This window comes from Cicer arietinum, chromosome 1 (assembly GCF_000331145.2).
Source record: "Cicer arietinum cultivar CDC Frontier isolate Library 1 chromosome 1, Cicar.CDCFrontier_v2.0, whole genome shotgun sequence".
In the NCBI taxonomy this organism is placed as follows: Eukaryota; Viridiplantae; Streptophyta; class Magnoliopsida; order Fabales; family Fabaceae; genus Cicer; species Cicer arietinum.
The window spans coordinates 10,297,092-10,316,645 of record NC_021160.2 but is presented as its reverse complement, the minus strand read 5'-3'; the positions used below and the strand labels follow the sequence as shown (position 1 = coordinate 10,316,645).

General features: G+C 29.0%; 2 protein-coding genes and 1 pseudogene across 3 annotated transcripts; all 3 read right to left on the bottom strand.

Moving 5' to 3' along the window:
* Positions 1 to 2,358: 2,358 nt before the first annotated feature.
* Positions 2,359 to 6,693, bottom strand: LOC101515481 (transcription factor GTE1-like). Of its 2 annotated transcripts, none has more exons than XM_004488171.4 (8): positions 6,490 to 6,693; positions 5,205 to 5,402; positions 4,250 to 4,327; positions 3,797 to 4,021; positions 3,598 to 3,696; positions 3,446 to 3,504; positions 2,899 to 3,049; positions 2,359 to 2,750 (listed from the first exon to the last, which is right to left on the bottom strand). In XM_004488171.4, the coding sequence occupies exons 1-8, from the start codon at positions 6,613 to 6,615 to the stop codon at positions 2,607 to 2,609; spliced, it is 1,080 nt and encodes a 359-aa protein (XP_004488228.1). In that variant the 5' UTR covers positions 6,616 to 6,693; the 3' UTR covers positions 2,359 to 2,606. The 2 variants fall into 2 exon arrangements, with proteins under 2 accessions (XP_004488228.1, XP_027189125.1); XM_027333324.2 differs by having other exon boundaries at positions 6,527 to 6,667.
* A 6,969-nt stretch (positions 6,694 to 13,662) lies between these two features.
* Positions 13,663 to 15,166, bottom strand: LOC101488235 (plasma membrane-associated cation-binding protein 1-like). Its single transcript, NM_001279084.1, has 4 exons — positions 15,049 to 15,166; positions 14,823 to 14,912; positions 14,521 to 14,605; positions 13,663 to 14,291 (listed from the first exon to the last, which is right to left on the bottom strand). Exons 1-4 carry the CDS (start codon positions 15,160 to 15,162, stop codon positions 13,954 to 13,956), a joined length of 627 nt encoding a protein of 208 aa, NP_001266013.1. The 5' UTR covers positions 15,163 to 15,166; the 3' UTR covers positions 13,663 to 13,953.
* Positions 15,167 to 17,210: 2,044 nt separating this feature from the next.
* Positions 17,211 to 19,554, bottom strand: part of LOC113786161 (DNA replication licensing factor MCM6-like) — a 3,954-nt pseudogene continuing 1,610 nt past the window's right edge.

The following is a 19,554-nucleotide window of genomic DNA, read 5'->3' as shown; positions in this document are numbered from 1 at the left end:
TGTGTTCTGCAATTAACATTCTGGTAGTGGTTATTTTATTTTGTCAATTGACATTGTGGCAAGTGAAGTGACTAATGACTTGAACTTAATGTGTTTTATGTTCTTTTAAGTGACTTGAAGTTAATGTGTTTTGTGTTGTTTGAATTGAAGTGTTTTGTGTTTTTTCATATTATTAATATGTTTTGTATTATTTCAAGTAAATTCAACAGTTTTGTAAAATCATAATGGATATCATTGTTTGTAAAATTATAAATATAATTATAATGGACTCTAAAATAACACTTAATTTCATAAGAGTGCTTGAAAGTAATAAACTTCAAACTATTATCATAAAACATAATTCAGACCAAAATTCAAATACTAAACTAGAATTCAATTAGTTATCATAAAACAAATTTCAAGCTATTTCAAGTACTATTATGTTCACCAAAATATTACAACTTCGTTCTATCACAAAATAAAAAGATATTCCATCAGCAAAAAAGTCTTTCATCATCTTCAAGACATCGGAGTAGGACCTCTTGGAGTTAAATTGTACCCAGAGTCTTCATCAACTCATAAAGAATATCCACAATAGTCATATTCATCCCACGATAAAAAAATAAAATTGATTTCAAATATGAATCTCAAATTGAATATGCAAAAAATAATATTAATTTCAAATCTATATCTCAAACTAAATTTGAAGAAATGAATCTTAATCCCAAATTTAGCAAATTTGATTTTTCCCTTTAATATAAAATCCTTAGCCCATATTACCATTGATGATTGAGCAAGTGTAGAATGATCTTCTTCTATTTATTGGTGTTTAGGAAACACGCCTCACAACCATTCTCCCACAACGACAAAAAAACTTAACTTGCGAAGAATTTTCCAACCGAGAGGAAGAAAATTGACTTCGTTGTAGTGATTGACTTTCCATCGTTATAATCTTCAATGAAGATGAATTGATTAAACTTGAATTTGGGAGAAAATGTTAATACGAGGAAGACATTTAGGGTTAAATGAAGAAGACAATGAAAAAGGGTAAAAAGGTATGTATGTGAACATATTATGTGATTCTTTTGATTATTTTTTTAAATAATATCATTTTAGTCTTTGTTTATTCATCATGCACACGTAGGAGACAGAGACTGACACATCACACTGCCACATATGCATACTCATATTAAATATTTTGGAGGTTATGTTCCAATCTTAGAATTTGGGTTCCTAATAAAAAAAATGTAATTTTAATAATTAAAAAATTAGTAAAATAAATTTTAGTCCTATCAATCTACCACATAGGCTCTAAATCTACCTAATGCATGTCATTTGATTAGGTTAATTCATATTACAAAAAACGATGCACATATAACATATCATCTTTACATATTAGACTCAAATATACATTTCGGGTGCGATAACATAACAATCACAATTTTACTCATAAAAACAATTCTACTCATAAAATACACTGATGATAGAATCCAAAATTATAACAACACACACCATAATATTTATATTAATTATCATATTTATTAATCTATATCATGTCAGATCTAATTGGAATTCATCACAACTGATTAATATATATCAAATCACACAAATCACAATTATCATATAAAGGAGAGCAAGTATCCTTGAAAACCGATAGTAGAGCATATTTGGGAGCGTTTTAGATACGAGAATAACGAAATTTAAATTTATTATTTACTTTTATCATTTTTAATTATTTATGTCATGTATTTAACATTTACTTTTTAATATTGTTATTAAAAATTAAGTTTTATTTCATTTTAAATTTAAATTTAAATAATATATAATAATATTAATGAAAATATTTAAATTAATATTTTAAATTATAATAAAATTATATATAAATAAAATATTAATGTATGAAGTAAAATTAAAGTTATGAGAATTAATATGTTTCTTGAGAGTTAAATCGAATGAATTGCTTTAAAATGAATATTGTGTAATTGTTTAAACTCATTGGATACTGTCTACTTAGTTGATGAAAGTTTAGTCATATACTCTTGACCACGACTGTTATAAAATGAGATTGCAAACAGTGAGTTTTGAGCTTATTACAAAAGAGTGGTAGATAGATTTAATCACCCTTCTAAGAATATCTCGAATTTCAATACCATAATAATAATATTGTGACATTTTATTTCTTTATTTTTATTCAAAACTCCCATTTTGAATTTTCCAATATACAATATACGAGAAAATAAACAAATGAGATTGTCCTTATATTATGAAAGGTACATCATCGATACATTATTGATACCAAGTTCCTTTGTTTTCATGATGCCCCAATGAAATACATCATTTTTATAAAATTATATATTTTACGTCATAATATCACCGATATAGTAGAATGCAAATAATAGATACATGGATCCTTTAGCATTTAAAGTCTCCAAAATCGCAGGAGATACCTTTTAGTGTTTTTATTTATGCTACTTGTGAGCTTACTGTAAAATATTTCAGAATACCTACACTTATGTCAAACTAAAAGTTTGAGCATAACTACTTTAGGTCTACTTTATGTGTTGTACAAGTGAATCACACAATTGATATTTTGTTTTGGGTTTCTTTCTATGTCTTTGGCAAGAGAATCACCCAATTCTCCTTCTTTTTGAATTGTTTTTCTTGTCCTCAATACTTTCTTCATGAGTAGTAACAGTTATACCTTCAGTTGTTGCTTGAACTTCTAGTGTTTTTTTAACGTACATGTGCAATCTCCACACTGTGTAGTCGCTCTGTTTTATATGATAATAAAATTGGTGAATAGCCAAAAGACACTCGCAAAACAAAATGAAAACTTTATAGATAATAAGATAGGACAGACAAAAGTTAGAAAATGAATGAAAGCAAACAACATTAATAGCAATAGGTAACATGACAAACCTGAGAATCAAGGTCAAGGGTCACCATTTGAGTACTATGTTTGAAATTTGGATCACTTTCATTGATTATCTTTAATGCATGGAGGAGGTTATCAGGAGACAATTTGGGGATACCTTTCACAAGTATAAATTTCTCTGGACGTGACAGTTTCCTACAATATTGTCAACAACAGAACAATGCATACTAAGCAACACAATTTCATAACATGATCAAAAGGAAATCCATAACGAATTCTGTGTATTTAGGGGACCAAACAAAAGGGTGACTATGTGCTATAATACTCGGATCCAGATTTCTTGCAATAAGAGAATCACACATTTGAAACAGTCATGCGATCAGGACCATTAAATCAATCATTGTTTCGAAATTGTAAATCAGGACCAAGATATTAAATCAAATTGTGGGCCGTCTGATCTTGACTAGACAATTCAAATCGACGACAAATCCATAAAATTCCTATCATAAGTAACAAATGACATGTAACACTATTTTAATGCAATTTGAACTTGACCACAAAATAAAAATATGGCGCGACTCTTTCACAAACCTGCACTGTCCAGTCACTACTGCTTTGAGATTCTTTAAATCCATATCAACCTTAGACAGCTGGAACAACATAAATTAAATGTGTAAATTAACCATCTAATATACTTCTGAGTAACAGCATTTGATTTTAAACACAACTCTGCAAAAAAAAACCTCAGTGCTTAAATCCCTAGTCATACTGCCATAAGTGGCTTCTTTAGCAAGCTTCTTATCCAATTGCTCGTGTGCCTCTTCCTTTGATAGTTCACTCTCCTGAAATAATCAAATAAAGTAAGGTAATGTAGCTACAGAATTGTACATAAGTTTCATTCATCCAAAAGAAAATAAAATATTTTGGAAAAAAACAAATTACCGCCTTAGCAATTTTAGGTAAAAGAAGCAGCCATTTTTTCTCAAATTTTTCCAGTAAGGTCTTAGCCATCACATGGATATCATTCTTTTCATCATTGTATCTCATTGCATTCTTAAAGATCAACCTTACATCAGCATATATCTCCCGCACGTTCTTATAACCAGAACCATCCTTAGCCTCCATTTTTCTTTTTATAGTACTAAAATCCATAGGCTTTTCAATGATCTAGGGGAAGAAAAACAAACAGATTGTTTTGAGAAGAAGAGTTAGCAAGAAACTCTGATATAATACATAGATAACAAGGTGAAGAGCCACTACTACACTAGTACCAGAAACACTGAAAAAGTAAATATTTAAACCATTTTTCAAAAGTTTACATGTTTCAAATGTCATTTATGTAATGTAACTAAGATAATTATAGTCTTAGTCAATAGAAAAGAGTAAAAGAAATACCTCATAATAGTCATGCAGTTGAAGACCTTCAACATCTACAGGTTCCTTAAAGGGCCAAGCCCATTTATGCTGAGTTATCTGAGAAAAAGAAAATGCATCAACATTGGGCTTTTGCAGGAAACCAGGGGAAGTACATCACAAGATTCAATGGAAAAGAGGAGGTTATTCATTGCAAGTGAAAAGTTAACTGATCAGTGTTTTCTAATTTTCAACGAAAGCAACATTTTAGAAGATGTTTTTTCCCCAAAAAATCAACATATCTTCTTACCAGTGTCGTCAATAGCAGATCAAAGAAAATATGGGTTGTTCAAGTTCTGCTATGCTACTGTGCTATAGCGCCGCTATAGCCACTATTTGACAACATTTTGTACTAAATAGTGTATCGCAGAGAAATAACAGCTTGTTCAAATTCAGCTGCGCTATAGAGCTGTTATTTGACAACATCACTTCTTACAATAATTTATTTATGTACACATGTGTAAATATAGCTGAAACATGTTAAAAGATGAAGTTATAGACGATTGGTGGTGGAAAGCAGCTTCGCTGCTGAAGATTTTGCATGCAATGGACAAATAAGTGCTCGCGGAAAAAGAAAACAAAGAATTCTCTATATATCTTATGATACATTTACACCTTAAATTAACTTGCTAATATCTAAAATAAGTGGAAAGGTAAAGCACTCAATGTTGTCTACCTCTGAAAGCTGATTAAAATTCTTATAGCACAAGCTTCAAATGTCATTTATCGAAATAGTGTTTTCACCTTTCAATGAAAGGAGAAAACATTCAATCCTGTTTACCATTGAAAGTCGATCAAAGTTCATTGAAGGTAGCAGAAAACATATTGATCAAATTGAGTGTGTGGCCAATTTACGCCTTTAGATACATGAATCTATCTTAATCCAACAATTATAGACATTTGAGATAAAAATTATTGCAGAAATACTTGTACTTGCCTCATTCAATATTTTGGTAAAAGGGCGCATGATATCCTCTTGCATTTCTTCTAAAGCAGTAGCTTCCCTACCTGAAACACGTTGCATCGGCTTCTTAGAGCCGGTATGAGGCTTCTCCCGACCTTTGTTTTTGCCATCATTATGCTGAACATCAGTGAATTGGAAAAACTGTTCAACCTCTTGTACTTGCTGCTCAAGCTGCACTCAACACATGACATAAATAATGTTCAAAATTCAAACATAGAAACACCACAAGCCCACCAATGCATAGCAGAAATTATGCTTCAAAAATATTCCCTAGACTTTATAGAAGTGTACAATAACTGTGTTATAATGTTAGCCTGTAAATCCCTCGACAGAAATTAGAATACAATTGATAAATAAGCAAATGAGATATTATACAAAGGAAAAAGGATGTTGGCTTCATTCCTCTATGGATCAGAATTAAGAAATGCTAGATCAGATAATCAGATAGTAAAATTCCAATATGATAAAAATAAAATGACAAAAAGCAAGTGAGTCTTGAAATCAATTAAATTACCATGCTTGATATTACCCTCCCTTTTCCATATTGACTGCAACTCCAATTTAAATAAAATCTATAATTTGATGAACATAAAACTACAAGCAATTGCATAAGTGAGTTTTTCCATCATAATTACTATCGGTGAAGCTTATCGATGGAGTGATGAAAGAAAATAAAACTATCAATTTCTACACCATCATTCAACTTCATAATATTATAACACAAATAATAAGTGGGAAACAGGAAAGCTTACATCTTAAGCAATGGTTGTTCCACACCATAGGGTTCTTGAAATGCAGTTTATTTTGATCAAAGGTTGGGATGATTTTCTAATATTCCAATGTATTTTTATAAAATTTCAATTTCATTCACTTAATTTGTCAATATTTATGAAAAATAAATTAAAGTAAAATTTCATACTTTTTCTATCGCAAGATCAAACAACTCAAATGTTAACTTCACCAATCCGAATTTAAAATACATCTGGAAATATAAGTTATTAACTTTTGGAACAAAGGTCTAAATAATCGACTTTGTATTGAGACAAGAAACATAAACCGCAAAAGCAATTAGAATCAAGAAATTGAACATAGAATTGTGCAATATCATCCACACCACAATTTGTATAATAATATTTCAATATTATTTGGCCCTACGCTCATTCTGATCAACATTAAATAAAAAACAAAAAAAATAGAGAAATTATGACTGATACAAAAAAATAAATGAAGAGTTTAGAATAATGAAAAGAGAAGTCACCGTATTAACTTTGTTGTGAAGTTCATTGACAAAATACCTATAGCGGTTTAGGTTTTCGAGGGTGATAAGATTGAAAGCAGCTTCACCAAAATTATGCACCATTGATAATTCAGTGCTGCAATTCATCAGTGTTGGGCGCGGTAATGGTAACGCCTGAATATTCGGTTTGTTTCGATTTTTGCGAGAAAATAATTAGAATTGATATTTTGTTCTTTTTAAATTGATTCAATTAGTTAATATCTGGGGTGTCCACGGATGCGGGTTGATCCGTCAGGCCCGAATAACCAATCCAACCCAACTCGATAATTAATTATATTTTTTTTAAAATTTTAGTTTTGTTACTTTTCTTTAACATTTAATTCGTTTTCCCTTCTAATCTAGTGCCTTCTAATTTAGTGCCTTCTAATTTAGCGTATGTCTACTCATAAAATTAGTATATAATAAATGTTATATTTTATTATAGTTTTGTATAATAAAAGTATGAATAGAAAGTTAATACTTATAATAAATTTAGTTTAAATTTTTTATATTTGTTAAATATAAAATCTTTGAGTTAAATACTATTTAATGTTTATGCAAAAGGTTATATGAATGTAGTTTAGTATTTTACATTTAAATTTATTAAATATTTTTTTTAGTATTTTATTTAAAAATAGTAAATATTCTACCAATAAACAAATGAAACACTATTATTAAAAAGACTTAAATGCAATTTTAGTCCTACATTTTAATTGATTCGTGATTTTCGTCTCTCTATTTCTAATTTCGTAATTTTAATCTCTCTATTTTAACTGATTTGTAATTTTGATCCCCATATTTCTAACTTTTAGTTCTCTATTTTAATTGATTCTTAATTTTGGTTCATCTATTTCAAAATTCACAATTTTAGTCCCCTTATTTCTTAAAATTGAAACATTTTATCTTATCTAGAGATTTTAATTAATAATTAGAACTAGTAATTAAATTATTATTAATAATGTTATCACAATTATATAATTGTTTTAAAAAAAATCAATTATTAGCTCTAATTATTCATTAAAATAACTATAATATAAAATAAGAGGTCCAAAATATATTTTTACCATTTAAAAATTATTGATTCGTTGTATATCTCTATTTATTTTCTCAAAGGTGTACATAGAATCACAATAATTTTTTAAAAAAATAAAAATATATTTTCAACCATCTTATTTTATTTTGTGTTTATCTTAATTAATAATAAGAGCTAGCAATTGTTTTAGAAACTATTTTTAAAATATGAGTAGCGAATTTTATTTTTAACAAACATGAGCAAGAATTTTAAAAAAATAATAAGTTCAAGTAATCATTAAAAAAAATAAAACAACTTCATCATTGACCAAATCAATATTAATAGTTAAATATATAAGAATGACAAAGTGTCTCAATTTTAAGAAATCGGGGATCAAATTTACGAAATTAGAAATAGAGGGGCCATAATTAAAAATAGTTAAAATAAGAATTCAAATTGTGAAATTAGAAATAGGGGACCAAAATTCCGAATAAGTTAAAATAAGAAAACTAAAATTGTAAAATTAGAAATAGGGGACCAAAATTACGAATCAATGAGACTAAAATTGCATTTAAGAATTTTATAAAAAATACTACTCTTTTATTTTGTTTATAAGAGACTTTGAGTTATAATTTGTTAAATAATAATTGATACATAACAAATGACACTTAATTCTTTCAGATCATTCACATTGTCCAAAATTTTATATTTATGATCTATGTCTAAAATTTATATTACAAAAATTTAAAATTTTGAAAAAGGAATAACTATTAACTGTGTTGTGAAAATCAAATTATATAAATCTATAGGATAATTGTGGTTTATGTAATTTGTTATATACTAGTTGGGTTGTGATAAATTTTGATTAAATATGATATGACATATATATGCTAATTAATATAGATATTATGGTGTATATTTTTGTTGAGACAAAATCTCTCAAATGATTTTAATGATAACAAAATTACTTAAAAGATTATGATTGTGATTAATGACTAATATGTGCTTTTGAGTGTATTCATATAAGAAAATAGGTTATTAATCACCAAGGCAAAAAGGAGAAAAATCTGATACAAAATTGATGGACTGAAATTCCTGAGGATATATAGCCTCGTGAAGAGGATGGAGTCTCAAATCTACACATACTTGTCCTCTCCAGAACATATGCTTTTATTCATTAAAGAAATGCACAACAAAGTCAAAGAATGAATAAATAAAAGTATTTGAAATAAAGAAGTTAGAAGGCCAAAAGGAAAAGGACAAGAATAACTAGATCTAAGTCTAGAGGATGACATAATAGGCTGAGGATGGTCCAACAAAAGTTGAAAGCAACCCATCAAGCATGTGCAAAGGCTAAAATCAGATCATTTATTGTGCTAGCACGAATTAATACATGAAGAAGTCAAGTTAACGAAAGGCAACAACACACAAGCCAAAAATAGAAGATCACATGTGAAAGTAGATCTGATCCTCGGACTGAGTATGACAGTGCTATGTAAGAGGGTAGCCTTCTCTCTTGTCAACATCACCTCAAAAGTTGAAATCAACCTAGTGCTTAAAGTTTTTGAAAAAGTTGCAGCTCACATGGTCAAAGAAACAGCTTTGCACTCTTGATAAAAGAGAATAGACAAAGACATCTCAAGATCAAGTTACAAGGAAGCTGTGCATGCGCGAGGATGGCTTCTGCCTGGCCTAAAAAAGTTGAATGGCAGTTCTGTAATTATGATGAAAAACCTTGGATATTTTGTAATGAAGTCCAACGGTCATCAAAGAGCTTGGACCTCTATAAAATGCAGCAAGCACTTCATCATACTACACACAACACAATTGCATAAAAAGATCAAGCATCTTAAAGCTATAAAGAGCAACACCCATCCTCACTACATACTTTCTTCAATCCTACACTATATCTTTGTAAATCCTTTGAGAAAGTATTTAGAATCAATCACTCTCATATTACTTTGCAATTTCCATGTGAGATACACTTGGAAATATTTGAAAATTGATTGTAAGCTTGGTGAAGCTAAAGAATACACATTTTGTAATCATCCTCAGTGTGAGGTTGATCTGTTTGAACTTTAGTAAAATCTCACAAGGGTGTGAGGACTGGACGTAGCCATCTTTGGGTGAACCAGTATAAAATGGTGTGTGTGTGTCTCTCTCATATTGGACTGGACGTAGCCATATTTAGGTGAACCAGTATAAAATTGTGTGTGTCTCTCTCTCATATTTCTCTCTCACTCTTTTGCTCAACTCAAAACTGAAGGTTTGAAAAACCCATCCTCTAACTTACCATCCTCAGCGAGAGGATAGTTTTAAAAACACTTGAAAATTATTTTTTATAGCAAAATCCCTATTCAACCCCCTTCTAGTGATATTTAGCTACATCAGTTTTTGTAATTTTAGATTCAATTATATTAGATGCATTTTATGAGTTAAATACATCGATTTTTGTAGACCAAATTATAATATAGATGTCTATTATTAAAAAATATGAGGGAATAATTTATAAAAAAAAATTACAAAAACAACTGGGCTAAATAGCACATGCGATCTTTTAACTTAATTTCAGTTAACGTTTTAGTCATTTATCTTTTTTTTTCTCTTCAATCTGGTCCTTTATTTTAATTTTAAGTGACAATTTCATGTTTTATGTTTTAGAATATCAACAATGTTATCGTTTTGTTTTTTACAAAAATTCATCAAACTTTCGAAATATAAAAAGGTGAGTTTTTTTTACATTTTCAAAACTTTTGAGAAATTTGAAACTTTCGAAATTCATTTTTCCAGAATTTGTCAAAACTTTCGAAATTTTTGATCAATTTGAAATATTCGAAACACAATTTCTTAGATTTTCAAAGGTTTCTATAAGTTCGAAAATTTTGAAATCCAAATTTCCAGAAAAACTTCAATATCTTCGAAACTTTGAAATTTTCGAAGTAATACAATTTTGAAAATTTCAAAAAATTCAAAAATTTTAATTTATATGAAATTTTCAAAATCTAAATAATTACTTTAATAATAATTAAAAAATTTATTTTAAAAAATGGATTTAAAATATTATTATTAATTAAATTTAGTACTCTTTTTGAAATCAGGTATGAGTAGAGTTGGGGTTCCTGCTTCAAGAACGATTATAGGTTCTATAGAAAAATTCACTACCGATCATGTATTATTACTGATAATTCACCAATGATGAAATTTTTATTATAGATATATATTGATGTTTTATTTGAAACATATTTTGTAGTTATTTTCCTCTCGAGAAGCTGTATTTGAATGGGCAAAAAATATTAGAAGGCAAAATGGAATTTTAATTGTTACCATTCGATTAGATAAAGCAATCGGAAAAAAGAGAAAGAAAAGACAAATTAATTTTGGGATGCAAAAGAGGTGGAAGATATAAATTAAAATCAAAATCAATAGTAATTTGTTCTCATAAGGAAAACTGTCCCTTTAAACTCAGATATATGCCGTTGAGTATCGGTAAATGATGAAAAATTAGTGTTTATTGTGGAACACACAATCATAATTTACTGGATACTTTAACCGATCATTCATATTTGGGGCGTTTAAACGAAGAAGAGAAGAAATTTGTCAATTACATGACAAAGTATAAGTTTGCTTCAAGATTCATTTTGAATGATTTGAAAGAGAGAAATAAAGATAATCTCACAATTCCAAGTCAAATATATAAAGCAAGGAGTACTTATCGATCATCGTTGAGAGGTTCGTACACATAAATACAACATCTGTTGAATTTAATACAAAAATAAAATTATGTGCATTGGACAAGAAGACAGGAGAATTCATATGTTATTTTGGATGCATTATGATTGTATAAAGTTGTTAAACACGTTTCATTTTGTTTTAATATGTGATAACACATACAAAACAAATAGATATCGGTTACCAGTAATAATACCTGATCGATGGTGAATTTTTCTGTAGAATCTATAATCGTTCTTGTAGCAAGAACCCCAACTCTACTCATACCTGATTTTTTTTTGAAATTACTAAATTTAATTAATCATAATATTATAAATCCATTTTTTTAAATAACTTTTTTAATTATTATTAAAATAATTATTTACATTTCAAAAATTTCATATAAATTGAAACTTTATAAAGTTTCGAAATTGTATTACTTCGAAAATTTCAAAGTTTCGAAGATTTTGATGTTTTCTGGAAATTTGTGTTTTGAAAGTTTTGAATTTATAGAAACCTTCGAAAATCTGAGAAATTGTGTTTGGAAGATTTCAAATTGATCAAAAGTTTTGAAACTTTCAAAAAATCTTGGAAAATTACATTTCAAAACTTTCATATTTATCGAAAGTTTCGAAAATGTTAAAAAAAATTCACTTTTTTATATTTCGAAAGTTTGAAAATTTTCGAATGATAAGGTAGATTTTGTAATTTCGAAAGAGGGGTGAATATTGGAGTGGTAAATTTTTTTGAGTATTATATATAGTAAAAAGGGTAAAATTGTATTTTCAATAGAAATGAGAGGATAAGAAGTGTAGGTGGGGGGGTACACGTTACAATTCTCAAAAAACAATATTCTTCCCATTATCGTATACTCGAGGGAGTGATCTTCTGAAAGTTTGAAAAGTAGAACACGACAATATGGTTACTTTCTTAAAAAAATAGAAATATATTAAGAAATTAACCAGATTTTGAATATATCAAAATTATAAAAACATATTTAAAAATATTTTTTGTTAGTCATTTTATTCATCAAATATGTATTAAATTAATCAATTTAATCTTCAAATATATATTTTTTTTAGTAGTCAATTTAATCTATAAAATCCCTACTTTTATAATTGGATATATCGACAACGATATTATTTTCTCCATGTCTATGAATTCTACTCCTGAGGTTCATTTCATTATAGAAATGGCATGCCTGCTCTTTTCTATCACAGGTTTTAGGACATCATTGACACTGATGCCACTTCTATTGTTCTAATATTCTTAATAATAATGGAGACCCTAATAGGTTTCATGAAACTTTTATTTGTTTGATTTCTAAAATTAAAAATCCCCAAACTTTTAATGATTTTAGACATAACTTTTGTAATGCTTTGTTTAAAAATGTAATTAAATCCATTGCTAATTGGGTTAGGTTGGTCCTCCTTGATATTGTGGGCTCTTATTAGAGTGCTTCTGTCCTAAAAAGTTTACTTCACATAATTATATTATAGCTTATGATGATATTTTTCATTAATCTTGTTAACACTATTATACAATTTGAGAGCTTTTAATGAGGCATTGTTGGCTAAACAGGGATGAACACTCTTTATTGAACCAGACTCTTTCATCTCCAAAAAAAAATAAAAATAAAAATTACTATAACTCTTTTTTATTTTTATTTTAAATTATATAAAATATTTCTAAAATTAATTTAAAAATAAACGGAAATATTGTATGATAATCTATCATGTCATTTTTTAAAATAAAAAATTAAATATAAAATATATATTAAAGTATAGACTTTTAAAAAAACATCTAAAATTTAACTACCAAGCATATTATAAGAAAATAAATATCCATTCACGAAAATGATACCTACCAATACCACCAAAACTTGCACGACAAGGATATTCAAAAGAACTTCCATCTCCATTGATTTAAATAAAAGAACTAGTTGAAGAAGACTAAGAACTTAATGAAAATCTTTTGAAAGATTGTTTTTATAAATAAATATCAATGATTTATATATATTAAGAGAGAAGAAAATATTACCAATCTTCATGCATATAATTCATTGGATGTCCCAATTAGAACCATTAACTACTCATTTGAGAAGCTTGATTCCGAAGACAATTAAAGTACAAAGTTAACATTGGTGTTAATATATAATATTTCATTTCATAGAGTTCAATCATTCCAAGCAACTTAAACGAATTTAACTAATAATCCCACGTTTGAATGGACCTACAAGATGTCTATGCATATCCACCTCTATATTTGACTCATTAAAGTATACACACATTTTTATTATTTTGTGACCTTAATTAGCACGTCTCTACGATTGGGATGAAATGATGTGAGAGGTTTGATAATTGAAATAAATATAGGTGCTTGCTTGCACCTTTAGTAAATTAAAAAAATAAAGAAAAATCCAGCAAAACAGAACATAAAACTAATCACTTTTAATTTAAATTTAAATGAAAACAACAAACTTGAAGGATTAATTGGATGACCAATTGATACAATCCAAGTCACAATTCCTTGACATTAAAATAAATAAATAAATAAAAATTACAAAATGATTCAACCATAAACATTCACATACATCAAACTAAGCAAAAACCAAATTCAATTACAGATATATAAAAGAATAAGAGAATGGTATGTAACAATTTTAAGAGTATATGCAAACTATTACACATATACATACATATTTATCATTCTTGATCAACAATTTTTCAAGGCTTTATTGGTTCTTCTTTTTCAACTGCAGTAACAACTGTTTCAACAACTTTCTCTTCCTGTTTATCATCAGAAACAGGATCAGCTACAACCTTTTCTTCAACAGATTCAATTTTCTCTTCCTTTTTACCTTCTTCAATCACTATTTCCTTTTCTTTGACACCACTTGTTTCCTCTTCTGTTTTTGTTTCTGTAGTAGGAGTTGTTTCTTCAACTTTCTCTTCTGTAACTATGAAAGTTGATACTTTCTCAAAAACATAGAAAATTGGACCTGAAATTAAGGCTGGTCCAAACTTTGAAGATGCCTCAGATACTGCTTTTGATCCAGGAAAATCTGAAATACATATACTTAGTTGTATCAATATATTTTTGTTCTAAAGTAACAAAGATCTAATTAACTAATCCGTCTGCAATAAAATATAAGTAAAAATTATTTGAAAATTTGATATATCTGATTTAAATTTAAACTAGAAACATCAATTTTTCAAATATATTTTTGTATATATATAACTCGAGAGAGCAAGTAAGTTTCAAATAAATAAAAAGAGAGAGAAATATTTCACCAATTTTAACAAGTTCTTCTATGAATTTGTTAACTTCTGTTGTGTTCTTCTTTAGCCCTGCTTCATCACGTTCTTTGACCAAACTCTGAAAACATGATTAAAATTTTATCAATAGCCTTACCTATCAATATATGTATTTTTTTTTCTTATCTATGTATGCATATGTGTATACTTAGGTATATATGTATATTTTTTCCGGAATGAAATATAAGAAATAAAAGTATATGAAAAATTGAAGTAAAGATACAAATACTATTTTTATTTATATTTTATTATAGAGGGAGTGTGTGATAATTTCTTACCTTGATTTGAGTTGATAAAGCCTCATATACAACAAGTACTTTTGGTTGAAGTTCAGTCTTCTTTTCCTCAAACTCTTTATTGTATACCTCCTAAACCAAACACCAAAAACCAAACCAAATCATATATATGAACTAGAGTTTCCTTTTCAATAGATACAAAGAAGCATAGACAAAATAAAAACACCTGATTTGTATATGAAAGTTTAAAAGTTAAGAAAGGACAAACCTTTGACTCATCAAAGGACTTTGAAACCTCAGCAGCAGCAGCTTTCTTGGTACTACTCTCAGAAACAAAAACCTTCTTGATTTTAGGAAGAACCTTAGATTTCCAGTACCCCATGTTGTTGTTCAAAATCTCTCCTTTTCTCTCTCTCTTGTTGTTCTTAATCTCAAGTTCTTATAATTATGAAAGTCTCACTCAATGCAAGCCACTTGTCTTTCCAAAATAAGCTCCACAAACATACATATATACATATACATATAAATAAAAGTTTTGATAAACATTCCAGCACACATACCATGCATAATTCCAAAGGTACAACCAAACAAGCCTTTAACTTCCAATCAAATTACATGCATGGCCATTCATGCCAGCCAACTAACTTGCTATGTTACTCAAATGACTTTACAGCCCTTACTTGTCACCCCCATGCAACTACTTTGACACGTTCACATCAAAGATTTCTTTGATCTGGGAATTCGGATTCCTTGTAGTAAGGGTTTATCTGATCTCGATCGTATGGTTAAAAAAAATTATCTTTATTTTATCTTAACCGTACAATTTTGATCGAACAATTGTCGATGCATCACGAATGCGTGAATGTAAAGACACCTGACTGCAATCAATTATTGTCCACGATTTGAATTCTCTGCAGTCAGGATTATTTTTTATTCACACAATCATAATCTTAGTTGTTCTATTAAAGATTGGAGTTGAATTTTATTGATTTGAGATTATTCCACTTTCGCATAGTTATTTATGATATTTTGATCTAGTGTCCGATTTTAATAAAACAATTCATAAACTAGATTGAAAAGATGGAATTCAAAACACATATATGTTAAATCAAACAACTCTATAAAATGTGTCGTGATTGTACCTTATATATTTATTATTTTCTCTCAGATTGTGTATTGAAAAGTCTTACGTTTGATTAAATATGATCTATAAAAATGTTTATAAGTAGAGTTTTACGAAATTAAGTAGTACTCAAATCAAAATTCTAAAACAATATTATTTTCTATATAAGATTTGTTGATCTTTCTCTTCTTGTTACTAGACCACTCATCTCACACTCCAAATATTTAGTTCGAAGCATTTCAAATTTTATGATTAAGGAGAAAAATGGAAATGCACATAAATACATGTATACAAGTATTTTAAACGGGTTAGGTGCGTTGGTGGTAATTAAGTGGAGATCTATAAGGATATAAAAGGAACAAAACTTTTGTGGGGGAAATGACAGTTGGCAATGGACTTATTCCATAGGTGGCAAATATAACGTGGGTCCTTTGTATTTTGTATTTATATGTTATATGTTATATGTTATTATGAATATTATTTACTTATTTATTGATTTCAATTCAATGACTTGATGTTGATCTGTAACTCATAATTTGGTTTTATCAATTATTTATGTTTTTGTGTGTTGTTCAGGACAAAAATGCGTTTATGTTCACTCTGGCTTCTCAAATGAAACTTGGCACATGGCTTTGCTGGTAATATCATCAATCCCTTCAATGACTTTAATTATGTTCAAAGTTCAAACTGTTCCAATGTCATTTTGAAATATATATTTTCTTACAAGGAATGTCTTTATTAACACAAACTAAAATAGAATTCGGTAGACATCTCATATGTCTCAACAATAAGAAAACTATTTTAGAAGTGAAAGTTGTTCCAACATAATTGAATCACGGTCAAAGCATTATATTAATTAGATACTCCATAAGGCCAGAGTATAAATAAAAAATAAATACATGTATATTTAATCTTTAATTGTGTATTTTGACACATCATGCAGTTAAAATATGAGCAATCAAATTTTGATTAGACGATCCTTAATCCACACTGCGACAATAGGTAACTGGATTAAATCCACATCCAAAGCTTGTCTGTTTCCGTATGGAGTGCAACCCAAAAATTTGGCACTTTTGAATAGGTTTATTTTGTTGTTGAGAATTACTGTTGAATAGTTAAACTGACTAATCCACTCTATATTAAAATTGTTCAGAACTGAAAAAAACTCAATTCAAAGTAAAAAGCACACATCATACAACTCTTCAATGAGCATCACTTCAACGAATTATGTCACTATGCTTTAAATACTATATTATGAAATCATCAAACTTCTTCAGCAGTAAATAAATGATGGTGAGGACAAACAATTTAATGGATAAAATATATATATATCAAGAGTTTCACCTTCAATGATGATAAATTATAAATAGATACATGTGCATTATAGAGCAGCGCCACCAATTTTCCAGCATTACTAATACATAAGCATCTCAATTTATTATTATTATTATTATTGATATCATTTTTATCGTCAGTTCCTGTGTCGTTCTCCATGTTTGGTTCTTGAAACTTAAACAGATCAATCTCACTGGACTCCGTACAGCAGGACAAAGAGTAACATGTGCAGTTATTACCAAAAGCTAGCTCCCAGATTAAAAATTGAAAACAGGTCAGAAATAAATGTCCTACCTTATTATGATGTTCCAAGCAGTTTTTTTGCTTTACCAACATGAGGATGTACATATGGTAGTCAAAATCGCAACCCAACACAGAATCATGCAAGCCTGCGATAGACCAGAGAAAGAAAATATATAACTAATGCATACTGACCGGCCTCTGAAAAATTTAAACACCCGATTTTTCAAATATGCCCGTGCAGCGGCCAACGACAGCCTGATTAACGCCTCCAACTGCCTAACTGTCATACGATATGTATCACTCCTACGGAGAGTAAGAGTCTACCATGGTATCTGAATGAGCTGCATTAATAAGGCTATGTAAGAAGCACAAAAGAAAAATTATCCCCAGGCATGAGAGAACTTGATCCAAAACAAAAAACAAGTCGTCAAACCTCTAGTTTAACAGCTTTTCGATAGGCAATGTAACGCTTTAGTTCTGCTGCAGTGAATGCTGAATCAGGTGCATCTTCACGCTCCTAATGAACTTTCACAATATGTGTAGCTATCTTCACTCAATAAACATATGTTATGCAGTCCGATAAATGATAATACACGACACTGGATAATGTTATGCAGTCCGATAAATGATATAACATCTGAACCTATTAAAACCCTGAATTGTTTTTATGCCCTACTCAGGCAATGCTTCTAAGTAATGTTTCATAAATAGTGTTTATGCTTTCTAGGTGGGAAATTCTAGTTACAACATGCAAACACTATGGCATGATTATTATTATAGTTGAAAATCCAAGATGGACAGACAAACTTAAGATATGTAGAAGCTAGAGGATCCAAATACCTGCTTAAACTTCATTCTTCTCAAGTGTACATTTATTATTTTTCAATTTACTTTTCTCTAGGGAGTAATTTGAACCTAAAACAGTTCTAATCCTATTATAATGTTTTACCATATAATTTGGATGAATACTTGCATTAGTTTAATCTAACTTAAACTGGGAAATGTTATACATTTATCATTCTAAATACACTAGAACAAAAGACTACAACACAAATGAAAATAAATAATGGAATATTGTGAATGGAAAGAATTTAATACCTTTTCCTAGGACAGTCCCGTCCAGCTGCCTCGACTGACAGCACAACTATTTTTTACACTTCTAGTAATTACAAAAGAGCAATAGATTATATTGACCTCAATACAAAACTCCCCAGTTTTTGGATCCTTAGCAACAGTTGCAGTCAAGCGGACGACAGATGATGATTTACCAGATGTATACATAGATTTTGGAGGGACGCCTGAAGTATACCTGAAATGAATAACTATCATATATAAGCCATTCAATTTGCATAGACCACTATAAAGTAAGCAAACAAAAATAAAAAGGGCAGTACTTCGGAAATTGAGATTTTCCATAGCTGGGATCTCCAACAATACAGACGTTTATGTCCCTCAAAGGTTGATGCCTTCATGAGTAAATTTGTTGACACCACCCATAAGCATAAGAAGGATTGCTTGCTTAATTTTTCGATGACCATAAACTGTTGGAGCAACACTATCAACAAGTTTGTTGAAGAAATCTGAAGTGTTCCTCATTCCTTGAACTTCATCCAGTTTCTACACCTGTCAAATCAACCATCAATTATTTACTCTCAGATGTATAACAGGTTTTTATTTGACCCAAAAAAATCATGTGTATAGTGCATGTGTTCAGGAAAAATGATAAGGTTAAGTTATGCAAGAAACGCAGAGCAAATAAAGCAGATGAACAGAAAAAATCAAACAGTATTACATATAAAATCTAGATTTGATAAGATATTAGAGAAATAGAGAGAATAATGATCAACCTAAGGTTGCTTGATTAAAGCAAGAGAAAATAGCAAATTGTGCTCATCAATATGAACATTACTCAAGCTTCTTAATCATAATAAAGCTGACACCAGTCAGTCTAAAAATGTGAAATCAAAATCAGATGGTGGCATAATAATGCATAAGGATTGAGAGTATCACAAACAAACTGTGAATTGCCGATCATCTTCATTTGAATCCTTCTTTCTATTCATGATGTCTCTT